We start from the raw sequence: 15847 nt of genomic DNA, 5'->3' as shown, positions 1-15847 counted from the left end.
CAAAAAAGTTTGACAAGGACCTGCTTACGGCCCTCTCCAAGATTTTAATAGGAAAAGGGAGCAGCGAGATTGGGTGGAAATTGACTGGGTTTGGGGGTCTAAGGAAAGTTTTTTAATCAGTGGTCTCACCACCGCCTGCTTTCATTCTCCCGGGACAGTGCCTTTTTCCAATGACTGATTGCATATCTGTCTAAGCCAGGGGAGAGTTGTGTAGCCATAGCTTTTCCATATTTTCTGTGGCAAAGGGTCAGAGGGAGATCCTGAGGATATACTTTGCGCCACCTTGTTATAGGCGGAGTCAGAGAGAGCCTGGAAGCTATCAAGGGTGTGTAACTGGCTCGGGCCCCCTCCGTCTCCAGTTAGATGTGAGGCCGGGTGTCGGTATTATACACCCTGAGTGAGCTTACAATCTTTCCCACTTTATCCAGGAAATGCGAGGCAATATCATCACATAGTTCCTGGGAGGCTACCACTTTATTGATCAGACACGTTGGAGCTGATAAGTCTCTGACTATCCTAAAAAGTTCTCTAATTCCATTAGAAGCGTGCAAAATGGAGTTGGCATAGAATAGGGCCTTACATTCTCGGATCTGTTGTTTATACGCAATCTGTGCTGCCCTCAGCTCAAGCCTATCCCCCTCCAAGTAGCCCTTCCTCCATTTCCTTTCTGCCTTTTTACACAGCAGGCGTAGATGTCTCAATTCATCACTATACCATGGTGCAGAGATTTTATTTCTTATTCTGATTTTTTTATCGGGATTATTTGATCCAGCGCACCCACGATATAGTTATGATAGATGTTATAATTAGCCTCAATCGAGGCGGTGGCACAGAAAAGGCTATCTGGTGGTGGCGTTAATGTGGCCCCTAACCTACCCAACTTCGCCCACCTTCGACCCGAAATGCCACAGGTATCTTAGCTTGTCCTGTATGTTCCAAGAGTAGGATATAAAATGAGACTGGGTGGTGGTCTGTCCCGTTTTGGGGTGTAACACTCAGTACCTCAGTCTCCAAGGCATTGGCAAAAAGCAGGTCAAGTATATGACCTCCTTGGTGAGTCGGGAGTTTGACTAGCTGTTGAAGACTCAAGTTAGCACAGGTGTGCGTCAATTCTCTCAAATGAATACCCAGAGAGGCATTCTCCCACAAGTTAAAATCACCAAGGATAATCATTCTGGAATGTGCAAGGGAGAGATTGGTAATGGTATCTAGAGCGTCTTGCTAATGGGTGACGCTCCCTGGAGGTCTGTAACAAATCAGTCCTGTGAGTTGGCTACCTTTGGGTTCCTGCAGCGAGAATCCCATGAGCAATAACCCATTAACCTCATCCACTTTTATCGAAGCAAAATTCAGTTCTTCTCTATAGATCACTCCAACCCCTCCTCCTCTGCCCTTAAGCCTTGGGTTATGTAGGATGTTAAAGCCCTTTGGGCAAGCAAGTCCTATTTCAAGCGCGGATTCTGCTCGAATCCAGGTTTCGGTTAGAAATAATACGTCTTCAATCAAAATAGAGATTTCCGTGTGATGCTTGACCAGCGACCTGCAGTTGATCAGCCCACAACTCAGTCTAATATTCTTAACCCTACTTGCCTCTATCTTGAAAGGGTCATGATTGAAGGTATCAGGCTCTACCCTCCCACCTATTTCCATTAGCTGAGTCCTTGTATACACAATGCGACGTCCATCGCTTCCCAAACGGGCAGCGTGGCTGGCACTGGGCACGCCCGGGACGCGGACGGGCACAGACGGGCTTGCCAATGGGGCGCCTCCGGCGCGCCCGCTGCGCGCGCGAGCTGCGCGCTTGCATTGCCAAGATTATATAGGCAGCAAGCGTGTCGAGCCCAGCCACTAGTGCGCTCTCCAAGATGGCGCCCTTGAGTAGCAACTCCTCACCCAAGATGGCGCTGGAGCCCCCACACAAGCAATAGATCCCGCTCTAATCAGCAATGTGTATAATTTCTTTTAAGTGCGAGTATGCGGCAGTTTTTAAAAACAGTGGTAGTTTTAATGCAACAGAAAGTTTTAAAACAGATTACAAGTCAAATGACGATTTGTAGTCTTCCTAGTATGTTCTTTGTTCATCCAAGCTGCAAACAAAAAGCGCTAGCATATCTATCAACTAGCTGCTTGCAATGCCCCGGATTATATAGGCAGCAAGCGTGTCGAGCCCAGCCACTAGTGCGCTCTCCAAGATGGCGCCCTCGAGTGGCAACTCCTCACCCAAGATGGCACTGGAGCGCCCAAACAAGCAATAGATCCCGCTCTAATCAGCGGTGTGTATAATTTCTTTTAAGTGCGAGTATGCGGCAGTTTTTAAAAACAGTGGTAGTTTTAATGCAACAGAAAGTTTTAAAACAGATTACAAGTCAAATGACGATTTGTAGTCTTCCTAGGATGTTCTTTGTTCATCCAAGCAGCAACCAAAAAGCGCTAGTGTATCTATGTAGGTTAAAAATGGCAGGAGAAAAGTTTTTTCTACTTGGGGATTCACAGGTCACTCGAGGACAGAGCTGTTTTAAGGGGGGCCAGACTCATAAATGATTGATCAGTTGGGTAAGATAGTTGCAGAGCACTAGGTTCTTAGGACTAGCAAGTGACATTGAAGTTTAATTCCTTAACATGTGCTCATGTGCTTAACATATGCTCAAAGCATTGCTTCATATTTACACTGCAATAATGTTTCCCTCTCCGCTCTTGCATCTAATCCTGTTTATTCTCACCATAGGCCCCAGGGCGCCTGTGTATCTTTCACTGGATATTCAGTTGTATCTGGTGAGGTAGCTTTGACAACCAGACCTGAAATGGGACCTAATGAAATTACGAATTATAGAGAGACCAGTGAAAAAGACAACATGCCTAAAGGTCGGGTTGAGTCATCAATGTGTGTGACCGGGGGAGTGTGTTCTGGTGCTTCTGTGGAAGGAGTTGACAATGGTGGACACCAAGTCGTGCACCCTAAATGGAAGGCCTTGAACCTAATAGGTAAAAAAGGACTATTGGCTGTAAAGCCTGAGAGAGACAAAGAGAAATATGTCTTCAATAGGTACACATGTCTGCAATGGGAGAGCAGGTCCTGCAAGAGTGGTGGTGACTAGGGAACCTCTTGTGGCCCACGGCTACTGGCTTTCTGAAAGATAGACAACATCAATGCTATTCATGTCAGTGAAGCACTGAGGATTAGCACATCAGATGAATTGTAGACAGTGCATGTGATAAGGGCAGCAGGTCTGGTGGGTTAACATATTGTGTGGAAGGTGGGAGTGAGGGTGCCATGGGTCTACTGAGAGTAGAGACAGCACCCCACAAGTGAGTCTGATTTTTTGGACCATGCAAGATATTAACAGTTGGAAAGAAGTGTCAATTGAGGTCTATATGGAATGGTGTGGAGAAGAAGAGAAGGTGCAGTCCATGTGTCAGTTTGTCAAGAGATCACAGCCATCTGCCATGTAGTAAGGGTGTCTCTCTGCCGGAAGAGCATGGATGCACAGAGGTTAATGCTTCATGGTTGCACCGGTGCACAGACATAATATCGAGTCCAAAATATTGATTGGACATAATATCGAGTTGTAAATATAGATTGGACAAAATATCGACAGGACAGAATATAGATATCCAAAATATCGTTTTTAAGGTAAGTGATGTAATATCGATTGTTAAAAATATAGAAAGTTAAAATATCGAAGTATATAATATAGATAGTAAAAAATATCGTTTTTTTTAATAATATATAATTTTTTATAGTGTTTTTTTATGTTATAATATGTGTGAAAAGTGTCTTTTTATGTTATAATTAATTTTAATTAATGAAGTTTGTTTTTATAATTATTGCGTAATTTAATTCTGTAGCGGGTTGTGGGTTTATAGGGGAATAGGGTGGGAAGTAATTTAATTATAATTAATTAAATATGTAAATTTATTTATTGGTAGTAATTTTTTATTAATTTCTCATTAATTTATATTTGTTAATTAATTAAATTTTAATTGGTAATTAATTTTAATTAATTGGTAATTATGTAAATTTTACTAATTTATTTTCTGTAGCGGGTTGTGGGTTTATAGGGGAATAGGGTGGGAAGTAATTAAATTATAATTAATTAAATATGTAAAATTATTTATTGGTCTTTATTTAGAATTAATTATTAATTAAGTTTTTATGGGTAATTATTAAAATTTTATTTGCAAATTAATTTAATTTAATTGATTAATTGCTAATTATGTTAATTTTATTAGTTTATTTTCTGTAGCGGGTTGTGGGTTTATAGGGGAATAGGGTGGGAAGTAATTTATTAATAATTAATTAAATAATAAAATTGATTTAATTGTATTTAATTCGAAATAATTGTTAATTAATTTGTAATTATTAAATAATTAATTGTTAATTTGTAATTAAGTTGTATTAATAGGTAACTAATTGAAATAATTATTGTTAATTCGTAATTTTAATATATTAATTATTATATTATATTAAATTGTTAATAATAAAAAAATGTATAGATATTATTTTGTAATTTTTTTAATATTATATGAAGTATTTACTTTCCTTAATGTTGTATTCTCTGGAGTGGGAATAGTAATGTTAACCCTTACGCTATCCAAAGCTTTCCCTACTGTTGCACTCTTTGGAGTGGGAATAGTAATTTTTACCCCTACGCTATCCAACGCTTTCTCTACTGTTGCACTCACTGGTGTGGGAATAGTAATTTTTACCCCTATGCTATCCAACGCTTTTCCTACTGTTGCACCCACTGGAGTGGAAATAGTAAATTTTACCTCTACGCTAGCCAACGTTTTCCCTACTGTTGCACCCACTGGAGTGGGAATAGTAAATTTTACCTCTCCGCTATCCAACGCTTTCCCTTCTGTTGCACCCACTGGAGTGGGAATAGTAATTTTAACCCCTACGCTATCCAACCCTTTCCCTACTGTTGCACTCTTTGGAGTGGGAATAGTAATGTTTACCCTTACGCTGTCCAACGCTTTTCCTACTGTTGCACCCACTGGAGTGGGAATAGTAATTTTAACCCCTACGCTATTCAACGCTTTCTCTACTGTTGCACTCTTTGGAGTGGGAATAGTAATTTTAACCCTTACGCTATCCAATGCTTTCCATACTGTTGCACCCACTGGAGTGGGAATAGTAATTTTAACCCCTACGCTATCCAACGCTTTCCCTACGATTGCACTCTTTGGAGTGGGAATAGTAATTTTTACACTTTTGTTATTGTACTTTAATAATATTGGATATTATTTAATTATATTTTGTTACTATATATATATGTTTTATCAAATATGAATTAAAACATTTTTTTATAACTTTCATTAATTTTTTAATTATTAAAAGTTAATTTAAGTATTTTTAAGTATATTTTAGTAATTCATTTTTAATAATAATTTAATTTAACATTGTTTTTAGTAAAGTCGATATTTTTAAAAACTATATTTTAGTAAACAATATTTTTAACTCGATATTTTAGTACTTACCTGTTTGTAGATAGAAACTCGATATTCTGTCTGTCGATATTTTTGCAACAATATTTTTGATGGTTGATATTCTGTCCCTCGATATTATGTCAGTGATCGGGTTGCACCTGGTGTACACGGGTGACAGATTTAGGGCCCAAAGAGGTCTCACTAATTAAATAGTAATGGGAATAAGTCAACAGGTTAAGGGGGCTGGCATTGAGAGAGATGACCCTGAGAGAACAGGTGAAAGGCACAGTGAACAAATGGAGAAAGTAGAGTCTACGCCTCTCTGTCTCCTTTATTTGGCATCCGCGTCGGGACACTTCCGAGTATCCATGCGCGTTATAAATTGACTTTAACATAACATAACAAGAGTAAAAGGTTTGCATTTATATAACGCTTGCTGCATGATGAGGTATTAAAGTGCTTTTCTTCAAGTAGCACGGTAATCTGGGACCAGAAAAGGATTAGTGGTGAATTAGTATGGAGAAATATGATATTAATTTGAGCAGTGGACAAGTTAGTCTGTTATTTGGATTGAAAAGGATAGTGGAGGTATGGAAGAGGAAATGATTTGCATTTAGGTAGCTCTTGCTCCCCTGATGAGGTGTTGGAGCAATTTTCGGCAAAAACCAGGCTACTCTGGAACCCAAAACCCATTAGTGGTTTATTAGTGTAGGAAAATTTGAAATTAATTTGATTTGAGAGGTGGGCATGTTAGTCTGTTATTTGAGTTGTAAAAGGAATAGGGGACGGATAGAAGAAGGAAGGGTCTAGAAAGTTTTATTTTTAGTTTTCATAGCAGTAGGAGGAGGTTTGGTATGAGTAAAGAAGAGGTAGAGGGGAAGAGTCAGAGGGAAGGGTTTAAAAAGGTAGGACAGGGAAAGAAGAACAAGGTTTAAAGAGGTTGTATTTTACTTTAGTTGGAGCACCCTAGCAGATATTTAAAAGCCACTGTATATTGGTAATTGCTACATTAGCACAGGGCTCTTTTGCTAGTGTTTGTTGTACGAACATAAACAGTCAGGAAGGAGGACACACAACTTATTCTGGAAGTATTAGTTAAGGCTATTTGTTCAAAGTACTGATGGCAACCTAATAATAAAACTGGGATTGACACAGAATCCTGATGCTCATTGTGGTTTACATGCCTGGCCTTGACAAAAAACACTATTATTTGGTATACTGAACATTCAGTATGCAACTTCAATTTTATAATATTTAACAAGTTATTGTATTGTATTATATTATATTATATTATATTATAATTTTATTATATTATATTATATTATATTATATTATATTATATTATATTATATTATATTATATTATATTATATGTCTGTTGTAATATCCTGGCAAATCTTCAGCTTTGCAGGACCAAGGGAAACAATAGCTTCCATCTTTAGTTGATCATTTGGCTAAAAGAAGTATGGTGGGTAATGAATCCAGCAAGCATAACTCGATAGATGATTACAAATCAGTAGCACTGCCTGAAAGGTAAAATAATGGCTACATTTTCTTAGGCACACCAAGTAGTGGTAGTTAGCTATTGCCCAAGTTGTAATTTCTCTGTGTTGCTGCATCTTTTGCGGTAGCTTCTGGGTCGGCCGTTAGATTATGCAATTTGGGTTACCCCTTATATTTGCAAATAAAAGTTGTCTGTACTCACATACAATGAGCAAATAGTTCATATTCCTGCTTCAATGGAGTCACTGGGGTTGGTGTGCATGCATATTGTGATAATATTCTGTTACAGAAATGTATATAGCGAAGTACTGTCATTAATATTGCCTCACAACACCATCGCAATTGGGTATCTTCACACCCAGGTGTCTATATATGTTTTACTTGTTGCATTTTGTGAGCAGGTGGGAATGGTGTTGTGTTGGGTGAGTTTTTTGTCCACATGTCCAGCATGTCTACGACCACTATCTATATTCGGAAATGTATCCCTTATTGCAATAAATATAGACTTCTCTTGCCAGCCACTGTTCCTGTGTCCTGAAAGCATTCATGAGTCTATGTCAAGTAGTGCCAGTATTTTTGATGAGACTCCTCCCTTCAACTAACATGCTTCCTAAGGGACTTTTTGTGAACACACATGCAATCATTCTCTATTAAAGTGAAGTAGTATGTGTTTCTGTACACCACAGCATCTGTTGTGACTGTGTTGGTGTGGGTGCATTGGTAGTCGTTCTTTGGTCCATGGTTTTCTTGAACTTTTCTCTGAATATAGATAGTCATCAAATACTCTCATGCATACTGATTAATACATTTAAGTTCTCATTAGGGGTGGTCTGTTAATTTCTTTGGGACTGGTAAATGCAGATCCCGTGTCCATCCGAATTTTAAGTTAAGCGGGAACAACATTGGTGAATTGTACTTCACCTTATGATTTACAAGCTGCAGACAGCCACACTCTCCAGGTGGAATACTGGGGGAAACATACAGGAATCTGCACAGGATTCTAAAATTTTAAACCCCAAAATTAGAAATTTCATTCATTTCCCCAAACCCAGATTTATCAGAATCACCTTCCGAGTAAACGTAATTTCGGGGTGAGAAATAACAGGGGTTGCTTCAGGCCATTCGTAAGGAAGGCTTCAGTCACTTACTCTGTCCTGTGCCAGTTATGAGAACTTGAATTTAAGAAATAACTTTGTTATATCCAGGGTGGCCAAGTCTTGTGTCCTTAGATTTCACCAAGGGAACTGTACCACCAAGTGCTCCCTTTCTACGCAGTTTGTTTTGCTTGATCTTTGTGCGCTCCATATGGTTCACAAACTGGTCATGGCTTCATGAGCAAGTGTTCTAACAAAAAACAAGGGCAACCCAAATGTCCTTGCAAACTGGGTATTGCTATTCAAGCAGAAACGATGTTCACAAGGAACTCATTTAATCTAACTAATACATTTTATGCAAGGGGTTAGACTTCTTGTGTGATTTAAGCAGAAACAGCAAATTATGCAAGGTCAAACCATATATCACTTACGTAGTATCACTTTTGAAGATAGCCCCCAGAAATCACTATTTTTGCTGTACCCGCTTCAGCCCAAGTGAGTGTTATTTATTTTGCATAGAAGGTATTATAGGAGTAAAAAGACATATAAATACATTCTGATGTCTATTTACAATATATACATTTTTATGTTTGGACTTGACTTTGTGACCCCAGTGAAGTGACCATAACCAAAACAGTGCAATATTTGTAGTGCTCATAAAGAAGGAAGCAATTGGTTATTGGAATTTAATGGGGCTGTTTAGATATCTGATACAATTATTCATTCCTAGAAAACTTTTCTAGTTTGCTGGGGCTCTGCCTTTATAGTTGCCGACAACGTTTTGACGCTCTCGTGGTACGGGGTCTTTGCAGGATGGGGATCCTGGGGACCAAGAGCACTGTGAAAGTGCTGGAATAAGAATATATCTTCCTACTGGTAATTCAAGGAGGATTCGGGTTGTGGCAATTGAATTCCCTTGGCTAAGAAGCCTCTGCACGTAATCAGGCAATGTTCCATAAAGGAAGTAGCACAAGGTTACTGTGAGTCCAGAATCCCGGCGTGATGGTGGCATGTATTTATTCCGAAAAGCTCTATACTCCTATAATACTGTCTATGCAAAATAAATAACACTCACACCGGCTAAAGTGGGTACAGCAAATATAGTGATTGCTGTGGGTTGTCTTTAAAAGTGATACTACCTAAGTGATATATGGTTTGACCTATTATTTGCTGTTTATGCTTAAATCAGGCAAGAAATCGAACCCCTTGCATATAATTTATTAGTTAGATTTTAAACGCAGGTATGTCTGAAGTACCACATTTCTGGGGCATATTTAAATAGGGTTTTGCGTTTCTGTAGCACCGTGCAAGGGGCACAGGGTGACAAAAACAACGATGATGAGTTTGAACAAGTCCCAGAAGGTCACTTTACGTGGCCCTGCATGGCTTGGTAAATATGTAGTAATACAAGGCAGCGCATGTCACTGCCCTATGTTACTCTGCCCCGGGCAAATGTTCAGTGGGTGGAGCGTGGGTGTTCCCATGCATCCACCCATGGCTTCTGAAGCATTCCCAGATTTACCATTAGTGGTAGACCTGCAAATGCATCAGAATGCTACACCTTCCTTGGGGCGGCATAACGGCGAGAAATATCTTTATTTCTATATTGTGCAGCACAGGTAGAAAAAGGAAAAAAGCCTTAGAAGATTGTTTTTGTGCAGTAAGGTGTCTCTTTCTGCACAAAAACAATCCTGCTGTACTCAAGACCCCGAGCACCACAGTGAAAGTGTGCCAGCATTGGCGCTAGGCAGTGGTTTGTGCACCAGTGCAGGCACAGAGCAGTAATGCACCATATTGTGAGAGATGTGGCTCACTCTTGCCCACTCCCTTTCACACAGCCCAGAGCTGTAAAGTGTATTTCTGCATTGCTTGAAGTAATTATAAATATGGCTCTCTGGTTCACAGTGAAAACAACAGCAACACTAGTACCAGACAACACTTGGCTCCAAAACAAAACCCAAGAGATGGAAACAAGATGACCCGCTGGCAAGGACTCATTTGACGAGTCTAACAAGTGTTCATACCAGTACATGAACAGTCTCTGGATGCGGCTAATATTCCTTGAGATGAAGTACAATCTGGACAATTTTGGCATAAGGTTTTTTGACATTTTCTGAAGTACTACTGAGCAAATTCCAGTTGATTTCACCTGTATTTTGGAATTGGAAATTGCTGCCTATTTGTGATAGTATTTTTTAACCAGTAAAATAAAGCATGGTGTTTCAAATAAGAAGGGGTGGGGGTTCTGAAGTTGAGGAGTGGACCCGCCATCAATGCCAGACTGTAGAGCACATTTCACTTTGATTGGGGGCGTAAGCCTTTGAAAATGTGAACTTCGTGCTTCTGGCGGGGGCACTGTTGCCCAGATGCATCAAAGTACTGTTTTGCGATTCCTAATTTGCGAAAATTACCGAATCGCAAATTAGGAATCTCAAAATGGTATGCATCATCTTTTTCGCATTTTTTTTGTGATTCGGTAAAAATCGCAATTTTTACCGAGTCGCATAAAAAATGCGATTTTCAAATAGCGAATTCGCAATTCCCATTCATTCCTATGGGCTGAAATGCCCATAGGAATGAATGGGAATTGCGAATTCGCAATTTGAAATCGGAATTCAACAAAGCATTTCAAGGGTGGAGAGGGGGGTCCAAAGGACCCCCCCCCTGCACCCATGAAATGCACTTTTACATGTAAGTTACATACACACATGTCCTAAGGACATGTGTGTCTGTAACTTAACAGTTTAAAAAATGCATTTTTGTGCTTTTTTAAACAATTTTGCAAATTACCACGAGGTTCAAACTCGTGGTAATTTGCACTTGCAATTTTAAAATTCGCTAATTTTTTAACAATGATGCATTCCATTTAAGGAATCGCAAAATTGCGATTCCTTAAATGCAATCGTATTTAAGAAATTCGCAAAATTAGCGAATTTGTACAAAAACTAATGATGCATATCAAAAAGCATTTTTGGAGTCGCAAACGGCCAATTTTAAGGAATCGCACCGTTTGCGACTACAAAAATGCTTGATGCATCTGGGCATAAGGCCCTTAGGGTTACACTGCCTGCAGACAGCCTTGGGTATCAGGGGTCTTTCTGCCTCTTTTGCTGCTGAGGCACAGCCATCTCTTGCCAGCCATGCTGTTCGCTGTGTGCTCGTCCCCGCTAGATGAGTTGAGGGAGGGCCTCATGGTTAAGTGGTCAGTGTGATACCTCTTAAAGGAAAAGCAGCTAATACATTTTTTGAGGACTCATAAAATCATGGTGGAGAGCATGTAGCAGTATGGCAGCTGGACACGAGAGTAATATTTTTGGAGGGTGCATTTTTTTCTGCAATGCTACAAATCGTGTTATTGTTTTACTCACTATCGTATTATTGTGGCTAGTCTCAGAACAATGTGCATGAGAATAAGTGGATGGTTAGGAATTCTTTATCTCTAACCGAAAAGGTTTTTTTCTTATGGTGCTGATGACTATGAATGAATAAAATAAATAAAATGGCTCCGGAGCCACTGGCGAACGGGTCTCTTCCCAGTGAGGGAGTAGCTTTGAGGAAGGTTTGACTACAGATATCCCTGTTAACTGCTTGGACTCATGAGGCCTCACAGGGTCTCTACAATGTTTTTTTTTTATTTTAACAGACCAATTAGGTGCTGCATTACTTCAATTATGTTCATTTTGTTCATTCATAGTCATTGTGTGACTCGTGGAGTGGGAGCATTCCCCCCTTTTGGTCCTGAAGAAAAGCTTTGGGGTAGGGCTTGAAACTAGGAAACCAGGGAAACGGTGGGTCACTTACCTTAAAGAAGTTCCTGACATCCCCATATTTGAACCATATCAACTAGGGGAGTGACTAAACTATTTTTCTCCTACTAGTTTTTATTTTTAATCTCCTTTTTGTATATAAGTAAACCCATCCCAATATCCAAACAGTCAACATAGGTGTATAGGAACATCTTACAATTAGTGCGCCTGCATCTTCGCTGGTAGCAGCATGCCCTTTTCTGTTGAAGGTTAGGAAGGAACCCTATGGTGGAGCATGCCACCACGCGGTAACCCTGGTGGGTGACGGGTATTTAAAAAGAAAGTTTCTTTCCTTCTTACAATGAGGCTAAAATTCTCTTTTTCTTTGTTCTGCTCTCTCAGGAGGGACTCCTTTTTGGTTATTTGTGTTTAATATGACAGCACAGCCTGTGCTGAATAAAATCCTACTGAAGAAGGGATCTTTCACATTCTAGGCAGCTTAAGACATGGTGGTATGGGGTGATGAGGGGGAGGAAAGCGATGAGAAAAGTGTCTTTTATTGCAGCGTGTGTAGTTCAATATAGTTTGTTATGCTATGTAGGATGGAGTATAGTGTGGTATGGTGTACTGGTTTAAAGTACAAGGTAAATTGAGGCATTATGTGGGAATCATGACATGATATGGCAAGATGATGTTGAGTGGTTTTACATTCTGTGGGGGTGTTCTGTTATCCAAAATGTGGTGTTGCTCAAAATGTGCTGCTGTGAGTTGCGGTGTAGAGTGGTGTTGGGTGGTGTGATATGTTGATGTTGTTAGGCATAGTGGCATTATAGGGGGAGGTAAGGGGACAAGTTGTGGAGTATGAGATGTAGTGAGGCTGTGCGATCTGGCATGGTGGCCTATGTTTTAGAGTCAGGTAAGGTGCCAAATGATGAAAGTGTGATGCGAAATGGTGTGGTGAAGTGTTAAAGGGTGTGGTGAGGAGTAATGTTAGAATGTTAGCAGGTGCTGCCCCATGTAATGTGGCATTGTGAGTTCAGGTGCTGTGCTGTAAGTGAATGCAGATTTATAATGTGTGATGGCATATGCTGCGTGGTAATGTAAGGTGTTAATTTGCAGCCGGGGCCCGTGGAGGGAGTTCTGTGGGGCAGAAAGGCAGGGCGGGGGAGAGGCAGGGTGGGGGTGGTAAACACCGGAATATGGATGATTGCAGGTAAGTAAACAATTAAATTAAAAAAACGAATTTCTTTGCGTGCCCTGGATTGCAAAATGCGATGCAGGGCGCGCTACGAAATTGGTTTTATTAATGTAATTGTTTAATTTGATGTGTGTTGTGAGGCATGGTGATGATCCTCCCAAAACACTGATGAAGTGTGGAAAGGTGTATGATTTACTTTTTCATGATTTTGCATGACAATGTGACTTGTGATTTGTTTTGTGGTTGCCTCGGATGCTGAACTTTGGTATTGTGAGTTGTCTTGTAGTAGAATGTGGTAATGTGTGATGTGGAGGTGCATGGAATGGTTCCTGGAGGTGCGATGTGGTGTTGTATTATATAATATAATGCTGGATTGGGTGTTTTTGTGATAGGTGCTGTGGTGTTTTGTGTGGTGTGGCATAGAGAAATGTGATATGCTGTGAAATATATTATGTAAATTGTTATTTTGTTATGTGGTAAAAAGCCAGATCTGAGGTGTAGCATTGTATGGTGGCTGTGTACTAAAACGTGATACGATATGGAGCGGCCTGGTGTTATATTGTGTGGAACAGTGTGGTGTTTTGTGGAAACTTATAATGAGATGGTGGATCTTGGTTAAATGGTGATCTGCATACAGAACTATAATGTAGGACATGATGTGATCTGGTTGCAGGTGAAGTGATGTCATGTGGTATGGTATGGTGCATGGTAGAGTGTGTTGTAATTTTGCTAGATGTGGTGTGGAGCAAGGTTGTGTGATTTGTGTCACCATGGGTTTTTGTACAGCATGGTCTACAGTTATGTTTTGATGCTGTATTGTGTAAAAAGGTTTAGTATGGTAAGGTGTTGCATGGTGTGGTGTGGTGTGATTTTGGATCAGGGGAGAGGTTAGAAAATTAAAATATCCACCTCTTGATCTGTACCTCTAATGCCCAGAGGTGAGGGAAGCAAGTAAGCCTTACTCGCACTATATTTGGTCCCTTCATCCAACCTTACATCCATCTATCATGCTTTATTCCTTTCTGTATCATTCGATCTATCCACCCAATCATCACTCTTCCACCCATCCTTCAATCCTTACACTTACAGCCATTGATTCATTATTTTCCATCCATGCACCCCTCCTTTTTCATCCATTCATCATGTTACTCTCCATTTGTCAATTAACCTATCCATCCGCACCTCCATTTATGCATCTACCCATTCATCCAGCCTTTCATCATTCCACCCATTCTTTCTTTCACCCACCAATGCAATGTTGTTTTACATTTCTTACATCAATGCTTTCACCCTTGAATCCATCTTTTCATGTTTTTCCCTTCCTACTTGTCACAGAATCTTTCTTATTTTCATAAATTCTTCATTTCATTCTTCTTTCTAGTCATCTCTCTCACACTCTCACTATTATGGCCAGTGAGCCGCACTGTAAGTAAGTAAATGGGCCCGACAGCTACTATTTGACTGCTAAAATGCAGCAATACACAGGTTTCAGTGCGCTGCTTAAGCCTCTGGGTCCTGGTACCAAAGCGCCTGCTGCACCAATTGAAGCTACACCCCTGCTCGCTTTTTCATTCTCTTTCTCTCCTCATGTCTCCTTTTAGGCCTTCTCTTCTGCTATTGGCTTCCCACCCCTGACCTCTAATATGGTTTTCCCATTCTTATTTTATGAGCGTTTTTCTGCAGACAGAACAAGCCGGTAATACTTATAGGTGCCAACACCACCCCTGCTTAAGTTGTGTGTGTGGGGAAGGGGGGGGGGGGGGGTTCACTACGCCACTGTTTTGGATCGTCTAGCATGGGAATTTTTAGGCGGGAATCTTGTGACGTGCTGCCATGGTGGATTGAGAAGAACGTACTATGATAGTGGAGTGAATAATGTTGTGTGAGTCGTATGGAAATGATGTGTATTGCTGTGGTGTATAGATAGCATGATATGGTGTGGAATGTCATGCCAGTGAATGGCCTGCAGTGAGTCGTGGCAAAGCCTTTATATGGACGGACTTAAAGAAGCACGAAAAGTAAAACCGATTTGCTGGGCAGGGAGCATTATTCCTTTCCTTCTGATACGGTTTCTGCCCGGGTGTCGTTTTTCCCTTCTACTCAAAGCACTTGCTATAAAGCGCCCAGACAATACACTCCCACGTGCACGCTTCCCCACACCAAGCTGTGGGCGAACGGAATTTCACATGGCTATTTTTTGGGCAGAAGAATGACAGCCTCTGACCTTTTGTTTGTGTTTGCATGTTTGTGTGTTTGTTTTGTCTCCCCCAATGCGCATTTCTGAGCTCCCTCGCAAAGCCCAAACAAACCCTGGGACTGGGAGGCCTGTGAATGAAGCCTTCACTCCCACAGTGTTATGAAAGCAAACACAAGCCCAGGGTCAAGTGCCTTTCTTTGTCCCGCCAGCTCTTTCCCACGAGTTCAATCCTGCCATTAGCATTGATTTCCACTCCTTTAATCTAGGACCGCCTATGGCCGGCTTGTTTGTTCGGATTCCCCACCCCCCGCGCGCTCCTCCCGCCAAAAGGTATTAAATGGCGTCGCACAGCCTGCTTACCTTTGCCTCCGGTCGCCTGCAGCATCTTCAAGTGGTCCACTGTCATCTGCAGGATTTCCGCCTTTTCCAATTTCGCAGATCCCTGCGTGAGATAAAGGAACGCATAAAAAAGATTGCTCTCTCCCTCAGTTTTTCTTGTTTTTTAACAAGTGCCCGAGGCCCTCATTTGTGACCCTTTCCATTCATTTTCGTCTTATGGTTTCAATTTCCCGAGACAGCCCGGCATTCTCACAGTAAGCCTTTCAGGGAGTCTCGGCCTTGCAGGCGAGCTGTGCGTGAGCTGATACACTTCTTTTCTAAGCGAGTAAATGTTGCACATC

At 40.8% G+C, this 15847-nt stretch overlaps 1 protein-coding gene across 1 annotated transcript in view; it reads right to left on the bottom strand.

Annotated features, from left to right (window-relative positions):
• HEY2 (hes related family bHLH transcription factor with YRPW motif 2) overlaps positions 1-15847 on the bottom strand; it is a 70553-nt gene that overhangs the window by 14154 nt on the left and 40552 nt on the right. Inside the window, exon 4 of the mRNA XM_086925327.1 lies at positions 15528-15609. Within this exon, the coding sequence (XP_086781453.1) occupies positions 15528-15609 (82 nt within the window). The remainder of the gene's footprint in view (positions 1-15527; positions 15610-15847) is intronic.

This window comes from Lissotriton vulgaris, chromosome 6, assembly GCF_964263255.1.
Source record: "Lissotriton vulgaris chromosome 6, aLisVul1.2, whole genome shotgun sequence".
Classification (NCBI taxonomy): Eukaryota; Metazoa; Chordata; class Amphibia; order Caudata; family Salamandridae; genus Lissotriton; species Lissotriton vulgaris.
The sequence above is the reverse complement of the archived record's forward strand: the minus strand, read 5'-3'. Positions and strand labels throughout refer to the sequence as shown.